The sequence below is a fragment of the Castanea sativa genome, chromosome 11, assembly GCF_040712315.1.
Source record: "Castanea sativa cultivar Marrone di Chiusa Pesio chromosome 11, ASM4071231v1".
In the NCBI taxonomy this organism is placed as follows: domain Eukaryota; kingdom Viridiplantae; phylum Streptophyta; class Magnoliopsida; order Fagales; family Fagaceae; genus Castanea; species Castanea sativa.
The window spans coordinates 32,060,054-32,086,919 of record NC_134023.1 but is presented as its reverse complement, the minus strand read 5'-3'; the positions used below and the strand labels follow the sequence as shown (position 1 = coordinate 32,086,919).

The 26,866-nt window shown below is 38.1% G+C and overlaps 1 protein-coding gene across 1 annotated transcript; it reads left to right on the top strand.

The window, feature by feature from the left end:
* The first annotated feature begins 18,386 nt into the window (after positions 1-18,386).
* Positions 18,387-20,061, top strand: LOC142615257 (putative UDP-rhamnose:rhamnosyltransferase 1). The gene has a single exon (XM_075787991.1). The coding sequence runs from the start codon at positions 18,462-18,464 to the stop codon at positions 19,881-19,883; it is 1,422 nt and encodes a 473-aa protein (XP_075644106.1). The 5' UTR covers positions 18,387-18,461; the 3' UTR covers positions 19,884-20,061.
* The last annotated feature ends 6,805 nt before the right edge of the window (positions 20,062-26,866 follow it).

Below are 26,866 nucleotides of genomic sequence, written 5' to 3'. Positions count from 1 at the left end.
AAAAAGGAAGAGACCTGAAGGAAAAATGACTTAGGAAGCACCTGTGATCCCATGTACTGCAGAAGAGCTGAATCGCATCCTAGATAAGTGGATTGGAGATGGATTTTTTAGGCCATTCACTATGTCAAGACCACCTAAGGGACTCTAGAGCTTACCCAACAAGAACCTGAGGTACAAAGGAACCCTTCGCCCAATCACAAAGGAAAAGGGGAAGTGGCTATGTGATTCATGGGAACCTGACTAATGCAGAGGCAAAATAGTCAAAAGGATCCTTCCATTTAAACACAGTCAGGACCCTCTAGAAGAACCCCAAGTTTAGGTCCATATTCAACTAGTTGGGATTTGGACCAGAGGCAAAAAGGATCGCAACAAAATCCCTCATGAGCATAGCAGTAGACTCAGGGGTAGAATGCTTCACAGTGGAATCCCATGCAAGTAAAGCTTTCTTGGAAACAACTGCAATAACCTTCATGGACAAAGATATGGAGGTTGAGTACCCAGACCATTGAAGATCCCCTCTATTTGACAGCCACCCTAAACGGTGTTCAGGTCAAAAGAGCATTGATAGATACAGGAGCTTCAATCAACCTCATTGCCCTAAGTACCCTAAAGGATATTGGCATGGCTGACAAGAAGATCCTAGGGGCTCTTGTGGAGATAACAGAGTTTGGAGTAGTTGCAGAATCCACTAAAGGATAAGTACAGTTGGCCTTAAAGGTAGGCCCAATAGTAGCCTTGACTCGGTTCCTTGTTGTCAACTCAAAGGTTTCATACCACATCTTGTTGGAGTGACCTTGGCTCCACAAGCACCGCCTAATTCCATCAACGTACCACCAATGTGTGAAAAGGAGGCTAAATGGGAGGCCCATAAGGATCCCTGCCAACCCAAATCCCTTAAATCAAGGAGAAGTGAACTTCATAGAAACTGTGTTTTATGATAAGTTAGCGCCAGATGACGAATGTCCCACACTAGGGATCCTGGGGGCACCTATCTTAGAAGAAGAAGAAGGGGGTAGTGCCTAGGATCTGAGGGATCTCTTAGACAGGATGAGGCAAAAAAAGGAGGCCAGTTCCTCAGGATCCCAGGAGTGTGTAGTAGCTAGTTATCGATAAAGGAAAATGAGCAGTTAGTGGAATTACTGAAAAAATATGTAGACGTATTTTCATGGACATATGATGAGATGCTTGGCTTGGATCCCGGACTGGTGGTCCATTCTCTAAATGTAGATTTGGGAACTAAGCCAATAATCCAACCAGTTAGGGTTTTCCATACTGAGGTAGAGGCTCAAATCACTCAAGAAGTCAAGAAGTTATTGGCAATAGGATTCATCAAGCCTATCCAACACCCTAAATGGCTTTCCAACATAGTTCTCGTGAAGAAAAGGAATGGCCAAATCTAGTGTTACGTGGATTTTTGCAACCTAAAAAAGCATGTCTAAAGGATGAATTCTCTTTACCTAACATCGATCTCCTCGTAGACTCAGCTGTAGGAAATTCCATGTTCTCCTTCATGGATGGGTATAGTGGGTACAATCAAATTCAGATGGCTGCCAAGGGCATCGAGAAAACAACATTCAGGACCCGATTGGGAACTTCTATTATACTCTGATGCCTTTTGGCCTTAAACATGGAGGAGCCACATAAAAACGCACCATGACAGCCATCTTCCATGATATGATGCATCAAGAGATGGAAGATCATATAAATCATATTGTGGTAAAATCAAAGGCCATGGCAGTTTACTTCCAAGTCCTTGAACGAGTTTTTGAAAGATGCAGGATGTACAAGCTACGCATGAACCCCCTGAAGTATGCCTTTAGGGTACCCATTGGAAAGTTCCTTAGATTCTTGGTACATCATAGAGGCATAAGTGTGGATCCAGCCAAGGCCCCTGCAATAGAAACCATGAAGAGGCCCACAATGGTCAAAGAGCTTAAAAGTTTCCTAGGAAGGGTCTCTTACATCAGGCGGTTTATACCGAGCCTAGCTTCGGTCACTAGTGGATTATCCAAACTGTTAAAAAAGGGAGCTGAGTTCACATGGGGAACTAAACAACAAGAAACCTTCCAAAAGATCCAACAGATCATGAACCATTTGCCCGCCTTACAAGCACCAGTATGTGGGAGACCTCTGTTATTGTATTTGGCATCCAATTCTCAAGAAATTAGAGCACTGCTGGCTTAGGAAGATGACGAAGGAAATGAACATCCCATTATTATGTGAGTAAGGCTTTAAAGGACATGGAAACAAGGTATCCTAAAATAGAAAGAGCATGTCTGGTGGTTATTTATGCATCTCAAAGGTTGAAATGCTACTTGTCAGCCCCTAGTGACAAAGTCTCACCCCATAAAAGTCCTCATTCTCACTCCAATGGCTAGTTCTGCTCTCCCAATATGATATAGGCCTAAGGACCCCCAAGGCTATCAAGAGTCAGGCTATAGCAGATCTGCTAGCCTAGTTCCTCGGGGAAGAAAAGTACCCACTGAGTGAGGAGATCTTGGGAGAAGTGGCAGTGGTAGAGCTCCTAAGAAGAAAGTGGACTTTGAGGTTTGATGGGTCAACAACAATAGCTTCCAATGGCATAGGAGTTATGTTGAGCTGTAAAGATGGGAACACCGAGCCATTCTCCTTCAAACTTGAGTTCCCTTACTCAAACAATGCTGCTGAATATGAGGCGTACCTAATTGGGCTAACTATAGCACTTGGTATGAGTATTAAACATATGAAAGTGCTAGGAGATTCCAACCTTATGGTCTCTCAAGTCAAAGGGGACTTTGCATTAAGTGAGCCAAACTTGGCATCCTATCAGACTTGAGCACAAAAGGTAGTAGGAAGATTCCAAACCTTTAGTTTAGAATACACCCAAAGAAGTGAGAACCGGTTCACTGATGCTCTAGCCACCCTGGGATCCTAGGTACCTTTCAAGGAAGAAAGTACCCTGATAAAGGTAAGAAAGCAGCAAAGCTCCATTATAAAAACTCTCGAAAGGATGTTCCTAGAGGAACCATGTGAAGAAGATTGGAGGAGCGCGATAAAGAAAGAAATGGGGAAGTTAGAACATGGAGGAAGTATCAAAGAGTTAAAGGATTACACCTTAATAGAAGGACGGCTGTACAAGAGGCTGCCGGGAGGAATCCCGTCCAGATGTATCAATAAAAAGGAAGGAAAGCTGAAATTAGAGGAATTGCTCAACTAGACCTATGGGGTCATAAAGAAGGTTAGTTTATACAGAAGGATGCAGTGCTGTTAGGATGTGTGCCCTTAAATCTTATTATATGATGCTATGTATGTTATTATGTATGACATTATGTATGACATTATGTATGACTTAATGTTGTGTTTACTAAAGTTGTTTTATTATTATCTAATATAATGGTGACATGAATATTGGGACATTATCATATAGTCCATGAGATGAATTGTATGTGATTTAGTCACAGAAAATATAAATCACAAGTTCCTTGTAAACTCAAAATGTAGTTCGTAGTCGGTGATGAAATTGAGCATTTCATCTGCGAAGACTATAACATATCAACTAAGATAATTTGTCTTGATCATGGAAATGAAGATTTCTAGTTGGTATGTTGATATGTTTTAAGAGTTAAAACATATTGAACTGGACTGCTATGAGATTTATTATTCTCCTAACGATTGTTAAATGAATAATAAACTCACGACTTATATTTGCATGAACTCTTAATCCTGAGAGAATAATGAACTTGATCATGAGGTATAGGTTGCTTTGATATATCAGGATTGAGATCTAAAGTTACGATCAAAACCTCAGTATGTTGGGCAACCACATTTAGTGTTGATGGAACATATATTCTCAAGATGGAATTCATAGTCTCTTAACGGAGATACAAAATATTCCCTTGAGATAAGTTTAATAGGTTTGTTATTCTGAGAGTTAGGCCTAACCACTTTAGTAAGGAGTTACTAAAGTATATATTTATGGAATTGGATTTCATAAATATATAATGAATAACTTTAAAGGATTAAACCAGGTACTCAAGGATAAGATGTAGTAATTTACAAAGTTGCAGTCACATTTATGACTTTGTGTTACTACAAATATTTTATGAAGGGGTTGCATGTACAATAAAGTCTTGGGATATAATTTGTAGATAAGGCCTAGAGTGCAATTATATTTATATAGTGGTATCAAATATAATTAATAGTAACTTTGGACTTGTCAAGAGTTGACAGAAAAGCTCAAGGTCCATTGGAGCTAGTGTCTTATTGGTCCCTTTTGGTCCCACTCCAAGCCACACACTTAAGCCCAATTGGAAAGGCCCAAAAGGCCAACCTAATTAGATAATTAGTTAGATACAAAGGGAGAAACATAAAGAATTTTTTGTAGAGAATTGTAAGAACACTATTGCGAAGTGGTGTAAAAAGTGTTAGACACTTTTTGACATTCTCCCTTTGGAACTGATTGAGAGACCACACATCTTGGGCGTTAGTAGAATTGGAGTGAAGATTGAAAGTGATCCCAAGTGCTTCTAATCTGGAAAATTTTGAAATTCACCACTCCAAGGTACACTCTCTTGTTCTCAAATTTTGAAACTTATAAAGTACATGTTAACTTTTATGAATGAAGTACATCCTTTTTTTTTCCATTGCGTACATGCATGTTTCCATCAAAGTGATACAAAAATGCATATTTCCATCAAGCGCATGGGGTACTATTGGCTCAACATGAACAAAGACGTTGCCATTGTACAAGAAAAGTGTCAAAGTTGCCAGCTCTCAGTAGACAAAGAGGAAAGTTACGTAGTGTTTGTTGCAGAAGATTGGAGGACCCCGTTAGTCGAATACTTAACTCAAGGGATCCTACCAGCTGACAGGAAGTTGGCCCACCAACTTAAAAAACTAAATGTTTGATATTTTCTACAAAATGGGATCTTGTTCAAAAGAAGGTACAACAGGGACCCCCTGAGATGCCTAGGGCCTAAGGAGGCCAGGGAGACAGTAAAGGAAGTTCATTTAGGAGAGTGTCACCCGAGAAAGAGGAGGCTCCATAAACAGCTGCTGCAATTGGGGTATTATTGGCCCACAATGAAGAAAGATTCTGAGGAGCTGGTTAAAACATGTCATGAGTTTCAAGTACTAAGGGATACTATACACACTCATCCAAATGCATTACAAGATATGACTACCCCATGGCCCTTCCACACTTGAGAGCTTGATCTCATAGGGCCTGATAATGTCAAAAAATCAATAGTTGAGGTCCTCGTGTAGCGGATGGACAATGCTATGAATGGGGTCGTCTTTGTAGATGAGAAAGCTGCAAAATGAACTAGATGGAAGAGTAACATGCTGGTGTAGCGTCAAACAAACTATATCCGATGCTTAAGTCAGTAAGGGAGAAAGATTCTAGAGAGAAAATGAGTAGATAATGATTTCGTAGAGTATTTGTGTGTACCTTTAGCTTTTGTTATCTTCTCTTTTATAGTTGTATGCCTCATTAATGGGTAATGATGTGCTGCATTTATGCTCAACAGCTAGTGCATTATAGAATCTTTGTTTGGAGGCCACAGCTCATTCTGTGAATGTTGGTCCGTCAATCACGTTTTGTCATCAATGATCGTAATAAATGCGTAACGTCTTCTCTGGGTGAATGATGATCTTTGTATAATGACGACCATAAATTTCTGGTTCATCAGCTACCCCTTATTCGTTATATCGTCTTTTAGACGAGATAAGAAGAATCCACCTGACCTTCGTATTCTATGTGCTGCGCATTTATGACGGTTTAATGTCTGGGTGGTTGGGTGCCACATGTACGGCTAGGATGTGTTCGACGTGCAAACATGTCTCAGTTTTCCGGCGTGAGTTTTGGCCACTTATTTTGCGTTTTTCCCTCCTCTTTCCTTTCTTTTGTATGTTTCCTTATTCTGTTCTCCATTCTAGGGTTTATTTCTCCTCCGAGCTTCCTTTCTTTGTTCTGCGCTTCCTGGTAAGTCCTTCGTGCTTCTTCTTCTTTTTTGATTCTTCCATGGTAGATTATTCTGTTGTTAGAGCGGATTGTCCTTCCATAGCCTTCTTTTTTGCTTATTTTGGTAGTTTACTTGAGTCTGTAGAGGGCGAGTGTCTTGAGGGGACCAGTTCCTTCCTAGGGAAGGACTATCCGTATACTTATATCCTTTCTTCCTTATTTCCTTTAGTTTCCCATTCTGCTGAGGTAGCTAGGTTGTTGAGGATGTCTAAGGTAAGGTCAAGTGACTTGGAGATGGGGTTATCCTTGTCTAATGATTGTGTGGTCTCGGAGGCCACTTCTGTTTCTACCCCCTATAACTAGAACATCTCATGTTCTCTCTTCGAGAAGGATGAGAAACGGATCAAGGATAGATTTCAGTTTCTTGATTCTGTAAAAATTAGGATCCCGAGTGACAAAGAAAGAGCTTATCACTCGTATGCTAATGAGGTTTGTTTCTACAAGGCTGATTTTACCAGTGGCCTTCGTTTCCCTGTTCATCCCTTTGTTAGGGAACTTTTCTCCTATTTGCATCTTGCTCTGGCGTAATTGATGCCTAACTCTTGGCGAATCCTTGTTTCTTGCATGGTGGTGTAGATGTCTGCCAATAAGGGTGATTTCATTAGAAGGGATGAATTCCTCCATTTTTATCGTCTGAGGAAGTCTAAGGACCCCGGCTATTATAAGTTTAAGTCGTGGGATAAGGCTTCTAGGTTAATCCTTGATTACCCCTCGTCTTTCTGAAACTAGAAGCCAAATTTCTTTTTTATCTCCGGAAGTGGTTGGGACTTTGTCCCTGGTGAGGACTTGGACAAAGCCCCCAAGTTTTTTTTGTAGTTGGGGATTTCCCATGTCTGGTGTGTCTTCCTCATCTTTTTATTTGTTTTCCTTTTTTCTAGGAGTGACGGTGATAGGTGACTTACTCATATTCTTGTTTTGCAGTTGCCCAGCGTCCTCGTCTGAAGAATAGGCACTAGCTTCGTGTTGAAAAAGTAAGGGAATATTTGGTAACTGTCAAGGATTTTGACGAGCCCGTCTCTCCTCAATCTTTATTTCTTCATTTCTTGGGCCCAGAACCGTCTACTAAGGTTCGGAAAGACTTTGAAGTTGTGAAAAAGAGTAAGTGCTCCTTTTCCTTTTGTCTTCTTCTTATCTCTCTTTCTTTTTCTATTTCTTTTTTTTTTAACCTTTTCTTTGTCCTTTCAAGAATGATGACTAGGTTTAGTAAGCAGAAATTCACCAAAGATCAAGAGAAGAAGGCCAAGGGTGGAATCGTCAGTGCCCTTTTATCCAAGAAGAAAGCTGGTGACGTCGTTAAGAAAAACCACATGAAAACGCCTCCTTCTGCCAAGCGCCCTGCCTCTCCCACTTCATTACTGGAGATGATTGCCTCTGGTGGAGAGGAGATTAGAGTCCTCTAGTGGAGAGGAAGAAGAAGAAATCTGGTGGTAAATTTTTCATTCCTACCTTTTGGGACGATGCTGATGCGGTAGTGTCAGCTTTGAAGGCCCACGAGGCACTTTTTGTGGACGATCTGAGTCCTCTAATGGCAAAGTCATCCAGCGAGCTGATGCCATCTCACATTTAGAAACTTGTGCAGGTAAGTGTTATAGGCCGCCTTTACTTCTTCTTTTCCTTTGCTTTATTTCTGCTAAGGGAGGTTCTTTGTAGGCTTTGGGGAAGTCTCTGTTCGTCTCAGGGAAGTTCTTGGACTTGGAAAAGAATGTGGCTACATCCGAGCCTTTGATCAAGTCTTTATCTTTTGAGAATGAGGCATTCAAGAATAAGGTTGTCATCCTTGCTGCTGAAGCTTAGAATGACAAGGAACCTAAAAGATGCTCCTGCTAAAAAATGGTTAACCTAAAAGACCCTAAGTCACGAGTAGAGCGCAATATCATCATTCAAATATGACTCAATGAAAAGCTGTTCAAACACAGCTAAAAATACTAAGTTGTTCAAACACAACTAACATCGTCATTCAAACATGACTCAATAAAAAGCTGTTCAAATACAGCTAAAAATACTAAGTTGTTCAAACACAACTAACATCATCATTCAAACATGACTCAATAAAAAACTGTTCAAACATAGCAAAAAATACTGAGTTGTTCAAACACAACAAACACAACTAACATCGTCATTCAAACGCAACTCAATAAAAAGCTGTTCAAATACAACCAAAAATACTAAGTTGTTCAAACACAACTAACATCATCATTCAAACATGACTCAATAAAAAGTTGTTCAAACACAGCTAAAAATACTAAGTTGTTCAAACACAAGATTGTCATTCAAACATGACTCAATACAACGAAGGTTGTCATTCAAACATGACTCAATAAATAAATAAAATCATCCCACCGTGACTGAAGGTAAAAAGCTGCCCAAATGCAGGCTAAACACGAAAGTTGTCTCAACGCAACTAACATCGTCATAAAGGGTTGTCCAAGCATAAAAGAGTTGTTGACTACAACTAAAAGCAGGATATCCATAAACCTATCTATCATCATCAAAGGAATTGTTTAGTTGCCCAAAACAACAGGCCCCAAAGAGAAATATTGTTCTTGCCTTGCAAGGAAAAAATAAAATAAAAGAGAAAGTAGAAAAAATAAAAGATTACTGCTCATTAGGGACAGGGTTTGCAAGGGCTACAACAGTGGCCTCCTTCATTCCTTCAACAACTTCTGTGACTTCCTCCGTCACATTCTCTGCTGTAGCCTCAGAAGGACAATCAGACATAAGCTCTTTTTCAACGTCCTCAACAGCTAAGCCAGAAAGGTCCAAACCAAGGTGATGTTTTGCCATCCACTTCACAAGAAGACCAAAGCCCTCCACGTAGTACTTGCATAATTCATCAGAGTACTGGTCAGAGTCTTTAAAATCCTGTACCGCCGTGGCCCCAACATTTTGTAGCTTCAGCTCCAGGTCACCAATTTGCTTGCCCTTCAGCTTGCAAAAGTCCTTCTCCACTTGTAGGCTTGAGACCTTGTCATTGGATTCGGAGTACGTGAGTGACAAAGGGATGCTTGCTATAGCCAAAGGATGTCCTCTTTTAAAAGTTCTAAAGATACAATGTGTCAATGTTACTAATGAGGCTTTGGCAGTTGTGGGCACTTGTTATTTGTCACTCGAGTTTCTAGCTCCATACAGTTTGCAGAAATTTACTGATAAGTCAGTTGCTGTCCATTTGCCAATTGTTATTTGCTTCTTTCTTTCATTTTTTTTCCCTTTATCTGTGTTGTGATAAGAATTTGATGTGTTTTCTATTATTCTTAGACACACTAATCTTTCAAAGTGGTTGGAATTATTGATGAAGTTGAGTCAGTCTTTATTGTGTCACTGGTTTTGATTAATGTCGCTGTGCTAAGTAGTTAGGGTATTTATTTCATTTATTCCCACTTAGATTCTCATTGCTTATTTTCTTCCACTTAACACGTTTCAGGGGTCTACATTCACTACAACAAACTTAACCTTTTTCAACATATTTTAATCCACGGTCACTAAAAAGTGTTAATAAAACCTTAAATTTTTACGGTTGTGCTCAACCGTTGATCAAAATGTGAAACAAGTGTATACTTATTTCTACAGTTGGCACAACTGTTGAAACAAAAGTGTATTCTCATTTCTATGGTTGGCACAACTGTTGAAACAAGTGTTAAAAAAATTTAATAGGGAAAAATACTTTTATCCACAGCTTCATGAATGTGGAAAATAAATTACATCTTTTATCAACGGTCGTAATAAATGTTGAAAATCAGTAACACTGAACTTATATAGAGTTACCGTTCAAATCAAAGTTTTATAGAACATAGTCTCACAGGTTCTCTCTTAGCTCAAATCTCTCTCACGTTCTCTCTTAGCTCAAATCTCTCTCACAAATAGCTCAAATCTCTCTCTCACAAAACCTACAAATTTCAAAGTTCTGGCAATCACTATTCACATCTCAAAATTTCTCTTCCAATTTACATAACTAAACTTTTCAATATCTTTTTTTTTCTATCACTTTCTCGAGAAAAAAAAAATTCCATAGGACGAAGCTTGTCTCCGCCTGGCACTGGCGAGAGTGGTGGCGACGAAGAAGGCGGTGATGCTTTCGCTCAATCCGCAATCGTTTTCCTCTGAAGCGGAACCGACTCAAGTTCGACTCAGATTGTCCGGTTCTTCCCCGCAGTCGATCTCACCCGACCCGCTTCAATCGCAAGAGTTTCCCCTAGAGGTTGGCATTCTACTTCTTGGTGCTTCTTGCTGTGTTCCTCTACGCAATGTCGTCGATGGTGTTGCAGAGCTAAAATCAACATAAAACAGCGGTGTCAAGGCAAGGAAGCGAGCGAGGCCAGAGATTGAATAGGGAAAGATTGAGGATCTAAAGCTTTTGAAGTTCTTGCCGCCTAGGATTTCGAGAAGCAGTGATCTTGATTCGTTGCGATCGAAGCTAAGGATTGGAGTTAGGGCACCAAAGCTCGCACTTGTGAGTTTTTTCAATTTCTTTGGTATTTGATTCTAAGTTATTGTTTGCATGTTTGATTTTATGGCTTTAGTAAATAGTTCTCCTATAATGGAATTTGAGTTTATTTCCTTTTATTTTTGATAGTGCATTGGAATTTCAAAGCTCTCATTAATGCTCTGTTTGGTTAATGTGAAAATTAGAGTCCATCAACGTGTTACATTTGCAGTATTTTCCTCAATTTTTGAAACCACAGAGGCCAATGGGAAGGCCACAAATAACTTAGCCTATGTTTTTCACATTCTTACAACAAATTTTGACTACATTATGTGACATTATGCCACTGTGTCATCACATGCTGATGGAGGCTATATATTCCTTACCCGTTTCAATGGGAAAGCCCCACATTTCATACCGGAGAAGCTTTTGCTATGATTGCCGCTTCTTTTGTTTCACTTTTTGAGGTTCACTTTTAAGCAACAATTTCATATATAGAGAGCCATTGCAAGGCTTAGATGAAGCACACCCAAGAACACAAGAAGAGGTAACTGTAGAGAATGGGATTGTGATAATTTGGTTCATTTTGGAACATGAAACTAATAATTTGGTTGATTTTTTAACATGGGCTTGTTTTTATTCTTTTTTCTTTTTTTTGGAGTGCTTGTCATATGTTATGTTTTGTGGGCTAGAGCAATTATTTTTATGTGCATAGCCAATAAAAAAGAGAAGGTGGGTTTAATCTTGGCATCTTATAAGAAATAAGAGATGAGGTTGTGTTTTTTTGTTGTTTTATGGCTTTGTAATGATGGTTATCATTTATGTGCTGCTGAAGTTGGATTTTTGATTGGTAAAAGGGGACATGGGTTTATAAGGAAATTATGAAGTAATGTGGTTTAGCTGTTGTTGGGGTAGAAGTGGACTGCATTAATTTAAGTAATAGGAAAATTGTATGTTTGAAGTGAGACTTTGAATGTTATACGTTTGCAATTTGTGATTTTGTGTATTCAATAAGCAATTTGTAGAATATCAAGACTAGGAACTATATCTAAAAGCCTTTGTAAGTATCTCAAACATGGCACTGCTCAGTAAAAAAAGCCTCACACAATGTTCAGATTATTTAAGAGCAGAAATTATAGCACTTAACTGTGTAGACTTAAAGCTAAAATGTGGTTGCATTCCCTTATTTATGTTAGGAAATGCATGTCAGTCTTTGAATTCTTCATCATCCACCATCTTATTTTTCATAATTCATCATCATTTTAAAGGTAGGCAGAACTAGTTAACATTACCTTTGTTTGAATTTTCATTTATCTTATATGGTTGTAAACTTCTAAGCTTGTGCATTATGTAATTTTTTCTTTTTATCTAATGGTTGCCATGGTCATGAATTAGGTACTGGAAATTGTCTCTTTTAGTGCACCTAGATAAATGCCCTCATCCTCAAGCTCATCAAACATTTATCAAATTAAATAAATCTTTTAAAGAATTGCAAGATCCAAATAAGGTGAGTTTCTTATGCATATGGGGTTACTATGTGAATCTATTAAATGCTTCTATTTTTGCAGTCACATTCTGTGATACTTCTTTTCATTCATCAAAATTGAGATCTCATATAGTTGATTTGGCATATGATTGGAAACCTCTAATAGCTGAAACTTATTTTTTTGAGTGCAATAATCATATGTATAGGGCATTAAATATATCATTGTGAGGAGTATAACTGTATTTAAGATTAGCCACTATTTGTACATGGCTTTTTGTAATTTTCAAATGGTACAAGCCATCATGTTTATCTACGATCATTGCAGAGGTCACCAAGTTATGGATTTATATAAACTGTGCGTTCTAGATGCTCACTGATAGTCCAATGTACAATTTAATTTGGACTTTCATATTTTCATCACTAATGACCAAGGTCCATAGGTAAAATGAGCCCTACATCATCTAGTTGGGCTTGTTTGTCTAGGTAGCCTTCATTTAAGATTATAATAATTAGGTGGAGCACTTGGAACTAATGGGCCGTGAAGGAGGACAACTTTAGTGAGTAGTGACATACAACTCATGCTGCTCTCTGGTTTCCTTTTTTTTTTATAGGTCATTATTATTAGTTAGATATTTTTAATTCTTTAACTTGATTTTTCTAACTGTGTTGGACATTTTAATATGTTCTGCTTAGGTTTTGATCAATTTAAAATAGTTCATTTTTTTTCTTGTTAGGTTGTGTACCATTATGTTGGTCATAGTTTAACTGCTTGGGACATCATTGAGTTTCTATATTAGATATAAGAACTAAAGACACAGATTGGTAGGACTTTTCCTCCCACTTTATGGTCAAGTGTCTGCCTTGTGGCATGTGTTAACTGTTAAGTGGCTTCATGAATTTTTCTTAGCTGAGAAAATTGTGAACAAAACTATGTAGTATTTGCATGTTGGCTAATGCACTTTTTCACGTGAACAGCAAGGCAACCAAGGGTGGGAGGAAAGTCATTGCTCGAAGAATAGCAAGGGCCGGTCAAGAATTACGGCTTAGCATCCTTGCCTCTAGGATGGGAAGAATGGCATCTGGGGCAACGTTGCTTATATACTCCAAGGTATATATATCTAATTGGTTTCTGTTTTTATAAATTTTTCGTTTGTTTGCTTGTCTATGTTTGTGGGTTTTAATAAGTTTTATTGTCTGATCAATATTATGTTGTATGTTCTATTGCTGTTGTGGTTATATAATTAGATTTAATAGATTTATTGATGTACTGGTATGCTTTTTCAAAAAAAATTATTATTCTATTATTAATTTATTTAATAGATGGGTTCTTTGTTGGGTAAACAATTTATAAATAAAATTTGAATGGAATTTACTTTTTATTTTTTTCTTGATTGGGCTAGTTTGTGATTTGTGGATTTTCTAGGTATCTTTTAGTGCATCGTGTAAAATTTTGGAGTGTGATAAATTAATTTGTTAAACTACAATTTGGGGTATTTAGTTTCATAGTAGAAAGCCCAAAGAAAGTTGTTCTAGTAGTGAGTCTACCATCATGGTCTAGGTGGACTCAAATTATATCATGGCAATTTTGGTCAGTCTTTTGATGGAATGTTGCTCTTTCTTGCATCTGATGATTCTGGTTTTGTCACTGGACTTGACTTGAAGGTTGATGGAGGCCACTTAGGGAGTGAGTACAAGCTCCAATGAGTATTGTTTTGAGATGGAAAGCAAAGGGTGTTTTGACCATATTGTCTTGAACAAAATAAGTTGAAGGAAAAGGTATTTATACCTTGTTTAAGTTCTTCAGGGAGTAGGTTCTACTCTATATTTCACAAATATTGAATACAAATCATATGTTCTATTTTATATTTCACAAATATAAATAATTTCATATTAGAAAATAGATCATTTCAAGAGGCTTTTGTTGGGTATAGGCTCTTGTTGATGCTCCTGATGTGGAAAGGTCCCAAATGAATTTCAAGAGGCTTTCTCTCACTGACATTAAAATTGACATTAAGAGGGTTCCTAAGAAGAAGGAATTGCTGGATGCTATGGAGAAAGCTGGTAAGGACTTTTAATTGTGAATGAACATGAATCATTTTTACATTCAATGCTGTGTGTGTGTGTGTTTTTTTTTTTAATAATAATTGTGAGTTTGTTTTGGAAGATGTCAAAAAGAAATGGGAGAGTAGTTCCTGGGGCAGAAAACTCAATTGTCCAGAAGAGAAGGCAAAATCTGACCAACTTTGATAGGTTCAAGCTTATGTTGGCAAAAATTAAGGTTGGTCATCTCTCTCAATTGGTCATGATAAATATCATTTGGTTGGTTATTTGTCTTGCTATTTCATTTTAGCTTTGAAATTATTTTCTTTTTTAAATAATCAATGCTCATAAATCACTTAAATATGTTTTTGCAAAGGGCTAGACTGGTCAAGCAGGAGCTAGCAAAATTGAAAAAGGAGAATGCTGCATAAGCATAGTTTTATCTAGATTTCCCAATTTTGTTTTGAACTTTCTGTAGTTGTACTTTTGGATTGCTAGCCTGTCTTCAATCAATTCAGAGTTTCACAACAGCTTGATTTTTTATGTATTTCTCACAAACTTTAATGTTAGTCATTAATACTAATACTAATACTAATACTTTTGCTTTATGGTGGATAAATAAGTTGGGTTAAGTACTTTGGTGTTACACAGCCATCGTCTTCCATCTTTCACTGATTTATGTTGATTTCTTAAACATAAATCAGATTTGTGAGTTGGTGGAATTGCCTTTAAGGCAGCCACAGCTTTTTGAAAATATTGGAGTGAAGCCCCCCAAGGGAATTTTGATATATGGGCCTCCTGGTACTGGAAAGACACTCATAGCAAAGGGTATTGCTTTAGTTTTTTTTTTTTTTTTTTTTGAACTTATTTCAACGGTTTCAAACTATTGAAATTTATCTCAAGACAACATATATTTCAACAGTTTTCAATAATATTTCGACGTTTAATAATTGTTGATAAAGGTGAATCACATTTTTTGATGGTCACATAGGGCGTAGAAACAAAGTTTCGACATAGTTTTTAGTGGCGGTTCTCAACGGTCACTTAAACCGTCGAAAATACTTTTTTCGACGGCTTCTAATACTTTTTTCAACGTTTTCAACCGTTGAAAATAGAAAACTTTCTTGTAGTGATGCTTGTGTCAGTGGCTGTAAGAAGTTAAAAAATCTCACTCTTAGTGATTGCTATTTCCTGAGCGACAAGGGTTTGGAAGCAATTGCAACTGGTTGCAAGGAACTTACACATCTCGAAGTTAATGGGTGCCATAATATCGGAACTTTGGGACTGGAATCTATTGGAAAATATTGCCAACATGTTTCTCTCCCAGCCTAATCTTAATGACTTGGGTATGTGGTTATGATAACGTGTACATTGATTGAAAGTCATGTTTGGTTCACAATTTCACACAAGCTACTAGCCCCACTGCTCTTGAGCTCTACAAGTATTCATTTAAGCTACATGCTTTTACTAACCTGTTAAAACTATTTAATATCATTTCATTGACATTTTGGAAAAGATTTCAATGTTCTGGCACTTTCTTTTTTATCATTACGGTGTCAAGTTCTTCTATGAGATGGTGTTGGAGCATTTTAATATTAAATAATTAAAATGAATAAATGTGATAACATAAATGTAAAGATGTGGAAGTGAATGTGGAAGATGAGGAGTTAGTGAAAATGTTTAATCCCACATTGAAAAGGAGAGAGACTATTTTGTTCTTTTTAATTGTGGTGATTAATGGGCTAACATGAATTGTCTCAAATATTGGGTCAGATACGTGCGCAAGGGGAGGTGAAGGGTGGAGGTGGCAAGGAAAGGTGTTCTTTCTGGTGGAGCTTTGGGCTTGAACACTTTGTACAAAGGTTGTTCTAGTCATACAACACTTGTTGGGCTGTTGTATCCTGGGGGAGACAAGTCAGAGACGGTCTGCACCGGCTACAAAGTTTAGCCAACCAAGGGCCTGAATCTCCTTAAAGAGAGCGAGTGTCGTGCCTCAGTCCAAATAGTGTTGTGTAATCTCTTTCTTTAAACTAATAAAAAATAAGACGTATTATTCAGTTTCTCTTCATATTATTTCCATTATCATTGTGTTTGCACCAACAGATGGAATGATGAATACTCATCTGTCTTCTGCAGTAACAGCCTTGGTAAAATGCTTTCCACTCAACTTAGTGAATGAGGAAAATATTAAATTCATCAAATAAATGTTATCCAATCTGCGTAAAAGTATCATGGCTTCCTCTCAGTTAAGGGTTTGGATAAATTTAGTCACATGTTCCTTGCATTTTATAGCTAGGTTGTGTTCGCATTCTGCTTAATTTGAAGTATATTTCTTGCATTTTACATTGATCAAAGCTAGTTACATATTCTTGGCTTTTGGCTAAATATGTAACATTTGTTTGATACAGTCTGTGGATACTTTTGTGAAGATGCTAATCTTAGCACTGAATACTTGCAGGCAACTCACTGAGTTAGCACTGTTGTTCTGCCAAAAGATAGGTAATAAAGCCCTTCTTGAAGTTGGAAGGGGCTGTAACAAATTGCAAGCTCTTCACTTAGTAGATTATTATTATTATTATTATTATTATTATTATTATTATTATTATTATTATTATTAAATTGAGTATTAGAACAACACCCCCACAAATTGTTTTAAATTTTAGTAGTGCTTCAAAGTTCAAGCCAACAATTGAGATAAGAAGGAGATTGGGTCATTTTATTTTGTGTGCAATTTGGTTATGGGATATGTGACTGTGTGTGAAGTAAATGGGTGTGGGGTTGTGGATTGGGTGATGGCGGAGGCAGAGAATACAGACGGTAAGGAATGGCAGCAAAAGCTATGAGGTTGAAGGCTGGTTTGGAAGTGACTACATAAATTATTGAAAGAGCTGTAGTCCAATGAGATTATTTTTTGAGAGATTTTTCTACCCGAGTGTTTGAAATATCTCTTTCCTTGCAATTAGAATCTATGATGGTGGAGTCACTTAATACATAATATTGAATATTGGTGGAGTCACTTAACTGATGAATTATTAACCGTTTTCTTTGTATGCAATGGACAATTAAGTTTTTTGTTTTTTATATTGTGTTTTTTGTTTTTTCTTTATATGCAATGAACAATTGAAGTAATGTTTTATGGTAAACAAGGAGTAATATTTTATGATAAATAGAGATTTTGTGTGTGTGTGTGTGTGTGTGTATTAAATATATAAAATAGCGGTAAAAACTCGAAACGATACACTGATATTGACCAGTATCCGAAATATATCGTACCAGTGGCCAAACCGGTACAACTTTCGGTACGGTATTGACTTCCTTGATTCATAGTAGTTTTTCATTGGGTATGAATAATTGGGATGACGGATCATAATTCACAACTAACGGTCAAGAATTAATGGTAGGTTGCCTATATGTATGAAATTTAGTTGTGGGATAGCAATTAATAAAAACTGCCTCAATTCAAAGCTTTTGTTTAGGTAGTACTTTGTACGAGCTTATTTTGTTTAAAAGTAGGGGCATAGCTAGAAAATTTTACTTGGGGTCGAATTGTAGTATTGATATATTAACCATAGTTCATATTGAATACAAAATTATTAACTTTGATATATTGTTATATTCTTAAATATTAATGAACATACAAAAATTATATAGTTTATTATAGACAAATACAAAAAAAAAAAAAAATCCAATAAAAGAACAGTTCACATCAAAATTATGCCCAACAATCTTTAATGGAATAAAGATAGTAATACAAAAAAATCTTAAATACCCTTATGCATATCAACACACACATAGTGACAGAAGAAAGAAACAAAAATAATACTAATGGTAAAATAACAATGATGATTGATAAAAGAGAGAGAAAAGAAAATGCACTTGCATATTCACTTCTTTAAAGAGTCAAGAAGATGATGTTGTACCAGAAAAAAAAATGGATTAATAATTTTGGTTGAGATAGGATTTTTTGTGTTGAGAAGAAAGAAAATGGGATAATGGGTTGGCACTAGCAACTACAACAAAGCTCCATAGGTACCTAAAGATGAAAAAAAATAATTGAAATTATGTCAGAAAATGGGCTGTCAATGATGCTAGAGAGTGAGTTATTATCCATTGGATTAATTATAAATTTTTTGGACAATTAAGAAGATCAACTATTAGTCATTATCTTTTGGACTAACTATAAATCTTAGAAATAATTGAGTGGACAGGTAATAAAGTTTTGAACAATTGAGAGGCCAACTAAAAAATCTATTGGACTATATCAACAAAAAAAAAAATCTATTGGATTAACTAAAAATGTTAGAAATAATTAGGTGGGTCGGTTCTAAATTTTTTGGAGGACTATAGGGAAAAAAAAAATTGGGGGGCCCAAGGAGCAATGTAGCTCCGCCTCTGCTATTATAAGTAAAGCTACATAAAAATATGTTCTACCCAAAGCAATAAATAAGCTAACCCTTAAGCCTATAAATGTATCATCCTTAGCATAAGATCTTGGAAATCTCATACCGAAAGAAATGGTGAGGGATCGTCTTCATGTAGTGATGCTTCCATTTTCTGCCTTTGGCCATATGATACCCTTTTTTCAGCTCTCCATTGCTTTGGCCAAAGCAGGAGTCCATGTTTCCTACGTGTCAACCCCAAGAAACATTCAAAGACTTCCCAAAATTCCTCCAAATTTAGCAACTTTTATAGATTTGGTGGAGTTTCCATTACCCACATTGCAAAACAGGGTCCTGACAGAAGGGGCTGAGGCCACCATTGACGTTCCACAAGAGAAAGTTGAGTACTTAAAGGTTGCATATGATCTCCTGCAAACTCCCTTCCAGCAGTTCATTGCAGATCAATTGCCAGATTGGATAATAATAGATTATTTCCCTCATTGGGCAGTCGAGATTGCCCAAGACCATAATATCAGGCTTGTGTTCTTCACTGTTATGTCTGCTGCGACCTCAGTTTTCTTGGGGAAGCCACCAGGATTTTTTTTTCTCTCTGACCAAACACCAGCTTGGCGGTCACCAGAAAGTCTAACAAAGCCACCGGAGTGGGTTAGTTTTCCGTCTTCTGTAGGATGGCGGGAGTATGAGGCGCCTTTTGTACTTTCTAGCATATACGCAGACGGTGTTTCTGGCATGAGTGATGCTGCTAGGCTTACAAAGGTTCTACGTTCATGTAATGCATTCGCCATACGTAGTTGTAAGGAGTTTGAAGGTGAGTACTTGAATTTACACGAGAAATTGATGGCGAAGCCAGTGATTTCAGTGGGTTTGCTCCCTCCTGAAAGACCAGATGGAACATCAAAAATCAATGATGAGTCATGGAGGAAGATCTTCGAATGGCTTGATAAACAAGATCCTAAGTCAGTCGTGTATGTAGGTTTTGGCAGTGAGTGCAAGCTGAGCAAGGAACAGGTTTATGAGATTGCTTATGGGCTAGAGCTTTCTAAGGTGCCTTTTCTCTGGGCACTGAGAAAACCCACTTGGGCTATTGATGACAGTGACATTTTGCCTTTGGGTTTTAGCGATCGAACATCTAGCATGGGAATGGTGTGTTTTGGCTGGGCACCGCAAATGGAAATTTTGGCTCACCCATCTATTGGGGGGTCGTTGTTCCATTCAGGGTGGGGATCTGTGATTGAGATGTTGCAATTTGGTCATTCTCTTGTTGTGTTGCCACTAGTTTATGATCAGTCTCTGAATGCAAGTCTTTTGGTGGATAAGCATTTGGCTGTGGAAGTAGAGAGAGGCAAGGACGGATCCTTTAACAGGGATGGTATAGCCAAAGCTCTGAGACTGGCCATGGTGTCAGATGAAGGAGAGGCATTCAGAGTTCGTGCAAGGGAGGCCGCTGCTATATTTGGAGATGAGAATCTGCATCAGCAACACTACATTGGTCAGTTTGTTGAGTATTTGAAACATGGGTCACACATCATGGAGTGATTATCATTCGGGTCAAAAAGAGGAAGTTTCAGACCTTTTAAATGTGCCAGTAGCAATACTCTTGAATAAGCAAAATCCTCTTAGATTTTGGAGTTCAAATAATTCTCTTAGATTTAAGTTTGTAGCAACTGTTTATCTTGTTCAAGATTCAAAATAATGCATTTCTCTTCAACTTCAAGCAGTGCATATCATTGTGTTGGATTATGTGGCCAAATACCCAAAACGTGTGTAACGGTTAAATATTATTTTATACGAAAAATCATAATATTGTATGTTATAAATAAGATAATTATGAATAATGAGAATTGAATGTTTGACCGTAATTAACCATGTGGAATTTGACTTGTTCAAACATGCACTTGAGATATGTAAGAGGTATAGAGGACTGAGTGTGAGCAGTGAGGTGGATAAGAGAGCTTGAGTATCTTAAAGTTCATATCTTAATTTGTAAGAACAAAATAAACTTTGGGAATGTTTACTATTCATATCCTAATTTGTAGGAACAAAATTGAACGTTAAGAATTGTTGGTGAGACTAATAATCCACTTAAGCTCTTTGAAAGAAAAATAATAACCACACAGAAATTTTATAAGAAAAAAACCCACTGCAACCCAAATACTTTCAATCGCTTATCTCTCCCATTCATCTCAATTTAAATTAAGATATCAATTGTAGTTTATATTTGTATCATTGGTATCAGAGCAGAAGCAACTAGGCATAACGAAATAATCAATTAATTCCCCAATTCCACTTTTATTATATCTCTTGCTTAGGAATACTACTTACTCGGCCACTATAGTGATTGGTCATTTTAATCTAATGCCTTAATTAAAGGAGTTTTCTGTTAATTTCTTTTAATTCCTTTGGTGGAGAAATTATACAGTCCTTTGGTGAGTGCCACAAGAAATTTGTTTCTTGATAGACTAACCAAGTTAATTGGCTCATTTGTTGGAACTCTCTATGGGAGCCGGAGTCTGTGCAGCCAATGCTTTTGTTGAAGTGGGAGCTGCTACTCGACTAAAGAATAAGTGCTGGAGTAACGGTGGAGTGTGTTGGTGCGAATTCTGTATTGGTACACTCAAATTTATTTATTTTTGGGATTTCTCCACGGTCAGATTTCTAAACTTAAATCTTTTTATTTCTTATTGCATTAATCATAGCTAATAGTACCATAAGTCAAAAAATGCTAATGCTAATGCTAATGCTAATGCTAGAAGAATGTATGTGAAACATTAAGGATCCATTCCATTGGAATAGTAGAAAAGTGAGAGAATGGAAAATATTTAGTTTTCCCTCTTGTATGTTCGGTTGGAGGGGTGGAAAAGTGGGAGAGTGGAAAACTCTTTTGTTCGGTTGAAGAGAAAAATGGAAGGATGAAAAATGTAATTTATATAAATTGATTATTATACCCTTGTTACATAATATGTAAAAAATAGATTGATTTGTTACATAATATAAAATTTATCACATTATATATATAAATTTTTTTTTTTTTTATTATAATGTAAAAATTAGATTAGGTCACGTTGAAAAAGAGAGAGAGAGAAGAGAACGTTGAAAAAAAATAGGTGGGAAGAGGGTATTTTTGTAAAAGTGCTACCATAACACTTTTCTCTCCAGATTTTCCTTTCGATTTGGTAGGAAAAAAAAATGTGGGCCCGGAGAGAAAAATTTCTCCCCGGTTTTCTCTCCTTCCTATTTTCCTTCCCCCAAACAAACAGTGGAAAACAGTATTTTCACCCTACTTTCCATCCTCTCTATTTATCAACCCAAACGGACGAACCCTAAGAGGATGATAAATTGCTAGAGATAATTTTGCAACATTTATAGAACTTGGCATTGAAATTCTATTTGAAAATATGAATATGCCAAAATAATGTTTGATTCTATTACTAAAGCATATGGGTGTGAATCCTCTAAAACATATATTCAAATTTTATAATTGAGAGTTTCAATGGAACCTTGATAAAAGGTGGTGATGAACCAAGAAATTCCCTTCATCCAAAACCACCTTTGGACGACCCAAGCAGGTTGGACAATCAAAGCGATTGTCATTGGATAATCAAAGTGCCATAATTACACATTTATTGCATGAGCCGTTACCAATGGATGCACGAGTATATATGACCATTGGCAAGAAAATCAATCACCTTATAAAGTCATTAAAGGCGTTACAAGAGCCATTAAGACCACCATTAATGGCCTCCAACAGTTAGAGAAGTCAGAGATTTATATAAACTACCTCAGAACCTAAGCAAAGGGAGATTGATGCGGACAAGTACACACATACAGATTGAAATACACTCTTAGTTATTATTATCTCTCTTAATCAACATCTGACTTTATCATCAGAGGCTCCTTGGCTATCACCACACTGATGACCAGAAGGAGAGAAATACCATTGTTATTCTTTTGCAAGTCTCAAACTCATTCATGTCGGATTTTGTCTAGACGAACCTATCGACTGATGAATTTGACTTCATCAATTTGGTGCTGTCTATGGGAAATGCCTTCCGAACTCTAGTTTGAAAACGCAGCTCTACCATTCAATTCTCTACATCCAAATGGAATCTAACGTGCAACAAGATCCAGCGCCATTGACCCTATAGATCCAAACGCTCATGGCTAATATGGAGGAATTGACTAAGCAAAATCAAAAAATGAGGCAGTGATTACAATGAGGAGAAAATTTCCCCTTATCAAGGAGGATTGATCATAATAGGAATGAAGACGAAGTATAGAGCCCAGAGACTAGTTGTAGAAGGGAGGGCTCAGGGAGAACAAAACAGCCCAAAAGGACTAATGAGAAAGGAGCATGAGGAAGGCGATGGATGAAAAAAAAAAGCGCTATGAAGGAGAAAACAACCAAAAACCTAGGCAGTATGGTGAAAAGGGCAAATTCTCCTTTCACAACCAAAATCTTCGAGTGCCCCTTGCCACCAAAATTTCACCTTCCACAACTCGATTTGTATGACGGCTTGAAGGATCCATTAGATCACATTACCACCTTCAAGACGACCTCAATCCTGTCATACATCAAGGACGAACAATTACCATCATATCTAGACAATGCAAAAAAGATCAAAAAGTGAGCAACTAGATTCATAATCCTAAATGACATACTCCACCTCATTGCCCAATTTGATGTATGAAGAACAAGATGAAGCTAAATACATCCATGATGAAGTTTGTGAAAATATTTGTGGAGATCAGTCAGGAGCTAGGTCTTTGATAGGAAAGATCGTTAAGGCTAGATACTTCTAGCCTACAATGCAGAAAGAAGCTAAGGAGTTCGCCAGAAGGTATGGCAAATATTAAAGATATGGAAACGAGTACCTGGAGAGAAGATGACGACCATAGCATCACCATGGTCGTTTGCACAATAGGAATCAACATTGTAGGCCGCCTACCTCAAGCCAAGGATTCAGATCATTTTTTTTTAACCTCGACATCAAGAACCAATTTCCTTCACTAAGCCACCCACTGGGCAACAGTCAAATTGAAGTAACTAATCAAACACTACTGAAGATCATTAAACTTCAATCAAAGGGGGCAAAGGGTGCATGGCCAGAAGAATTACCAAATGTTTTATAGGCCTACTGAACCATAGCCAAAATAATTACCATAGCCAAAAGAATTACCAAATGTTTTATGGGCCGAGTAGACCGTGGCGGAGAAGAGTGGAGCTGCCACCCACAGCTTTCTCCTCTTTCAGCAAATATTGCGAGGTGATATACATTGTCTCCCCTAACACCTGGTAACCAAGCCGTATTATGACCAAAATTGACTAAGGTAAATGAAGTGCGTGAATGAACAATAAAGCATGACAGGAGATTACCTAGACAAGCTTGTGGACATGATGATTCACGATCTCATGGGAAGGCACCCGAGAGATCTCCTTCATCTCCTTGGGCCTGACGACCCCATGAGCCCTCGCTAGAGCCGTCCCTACGTCAACCCACATGCTGGCTTCGACCTTCTCTTTCCCCTTGTCTCCAGTCCAGCGTTTCTTCAGGCGAGGAGTAACCTTCTTAATGGAGACAGCCGGTGAAGTAGCCCGACCCTACTATGGGATAAGAGTAGATGAACCCCTCTCGACCACCTCCTTCTCGACGACCTTAACCCTCCGCTGCCTAATGCTAGAGAGTGGCTCGTTCTTCTTCGCCTTGATGCAGGCATACAACTCCTGGTTGAACTTGGTCGTCATCTCTACACACACACACACACACACACTCACACACACAAAAACAAAAATAAAAAAAAATTCAAAAAGAAAGAAAAAGGAAGGAAGGCAGTTTGCTATCTTATCCTAGACCAACTTACTTTTCTCGTCTCTCCGTATAGCACAAAGGACGTAGTGAGAAGGCTCCGGACCCAAATAGTGACGAGCCAAGATTCGAGGATCAACCAACTCGTCAAAATCGTCAATAGTGCTTGCATATTCAACAGTCGCCCGAACATGCCCTTCAAATTTGCTCGCAAGTTCGGGACACTTATTAACTACAAAATAAATGGAAATATCCACAAGGTCAAAAAGGGACGACCAAAGCAAGCAACGAAAGGAAGATTTTCTTACGAAAGGTGAACGCACCAAGTTAAGGGGTCTCCCACCGACGCAACAACCTAGGGACATTCCCCTAAAAGTCGTCAAAAATGGTCTCCAAACCGTCACCCGAAACGAAAGAATACCTAGATTTCCAATATCGAAAGGACGAAGGAAGATCGATGATGAGCCGAAACCTTCTGTCCCAGGGCATAAGCTCATAGTACCCAAACTACTTTGATTCTTTCAAACAATACAGGTGGACGAATTCATCCAGCTTGATCATGTCCCCATCAGCTATGATCGTCCAAATCACCATACAGCTTATGACGATTCTCCATGAATTCGACATAAGCTGCCTAGAAGCAATGTTCAAATAATGGAGAAGTTCCATTATAAAGGGATGAATGGGGAATCTAAGACCACACAAGAAGGCACCTCGTAGAATCGCACCTCACCATGGGCAAAGGCACAAGATTTCTCACCTGACTTGGAAAGACGAATCTTAGCCTCCTCAAGAAACTGGAACCTATCCCTAAATCTACTAAGGTTTCCTCGTTCAAGGAACACTCCTCCTTGAGGGTGTGAAATGATCGGGGTGGTTGCAAAACTGAAGGTTGGGAAGACATTGGTACAGAGGTGGTAGTATCCATCTTAGCCCCAGCCACATCAGCACTAGACGACAATCCCATCTCCAAATCACTCGACCTAACCTCACAACCCATTCTCTCCCCTCTCAAAGTTTTCCACACAGTCCCAAACCAATCCAAAGATTAGCGCAACAAAGGGTAAAAGTCACCCAAAACTAAACCTAGGCTACTATCACCCCAAGGTGAAATTCGCAACTCACAGACAGTGATCACTAGAAGAATCTAAGAATGCTCCCAAGGGAGCAAAGAAGAATGCAACAGCAAGGAAAATACACCCAATGTCAGAGTAATTAACCATCAAGCAAAAGGAAAAGGAGGAAATAAAAAGTTTCTCCAAAAAGGAAAAATGAAGCAAAAAGGGGCGTACCATAGAGAAAGGAGGAAACTGAAACTCAAAGGAGGAGATGCGTAGCAGAAAGAAGAAAGGTAAAGAGGAAAGAGGAAAAGATGAGAATGCTTAAAAAGTTGCCTCAAAAAATGTGGAAGTGTGGGAAAATGAAGGGTCTCATCTGAAAAAGCACCCTCATCAGCCAACCTGAATGTGACACGTGGCCATGATGCATGTCACACCGCCACTACGCAGTAAATGCGGTAAGGGTGGAACCCCAAGCGCCGTAACCGCCAAAAAAAAAAAGACTACATATTCCTAAAATCGTCCCCAATTGATTCGACAACCTCAAAATAAGGGGGCAACTGATGAGTCCAATATACTTCCCTCGAGTGCATCCCTCGTCCAAAGAAATCGGCACCAGACGAAGGGAGGGCCATTAAGCCATAATAAATGGAATGGCGTTACATATCAACAATAAGTAGTCCAATCGTTGGAAGAAACAGAATCCTCTCATTCAAACCACTCAAGGGCGTTATAGGAACCACATTAATACCACCATTAAACACCCCCAACAGCTAGAAAGAAGAATCATATATATATAGGTGCCTCAGAACCTGGACAAAGGTACAAAATTTTTACCCCTACTCTGATATTCATTACTAGATACAGCAAACAGTCATTCTTTCTAGTGTTCTGACTTTATCATCGAAGGCCTAGTGGCTAAAACCACACTTGTGACCTTCACTCCTTTTTCTCCATCTTTTCCTTGCAGGCCTCTGGACGATCTTGAGCCACCATCTTCCTGGACGATCACATCGAGTGACGATTTTGGTATCACCACACCCAGCATCCCAGTTTCTATTTTTATATACAACCCAATAAATTAATATATACTACCTAATAAAATAATATGAACTACTTTTCTTTCTCTTTCTTCCTAACCTCTTTTTCTCTTCACCCACAACCGCAAATAAAATCAATCACCACACCCCAACCACGAAAATAACCAAACACCACCTCTACGATCAAAACTAGCCACCTCCACATAATACCGCCACCACCCACCCACCAGAAATTAATCACCATTACCACAACCACCATCATCACATAATACCCATACCAGAAATCAGAGAGAGAGAGAGAGAGCAACAACTCACTGTGATACCACCACCGCAGCTCTCCACCACACCAAACCATCTCACCACCACAATCCACCATACCATACACCAAAACCCACTATTGCATGAACCACCAAAACCCACAACCCATGACCTCCACACCACCACAACCATCATGAACCTACAAACCCACAATAAACCCCACCCCAACCACCATGGCAAACCCCCACCACCATGAACCTACAGACCCACGGCAACAATCTAAATACAAAACTCACCAAAAAAAAAAAATTTCTTACCCACCACAATAATAAACCTCACCACGACAAAAGTTTGAATCC

Bases quoted from the DNA above. Each gene is read 5' to 3' on its own strand.
- LOC142615257 (XM_075787991.1), top strand. From the start codon at position 18,462: ATGGTGAGGGATCGTCTTCATGTAGTGATGCTTCCATTTTCTGCCTTT.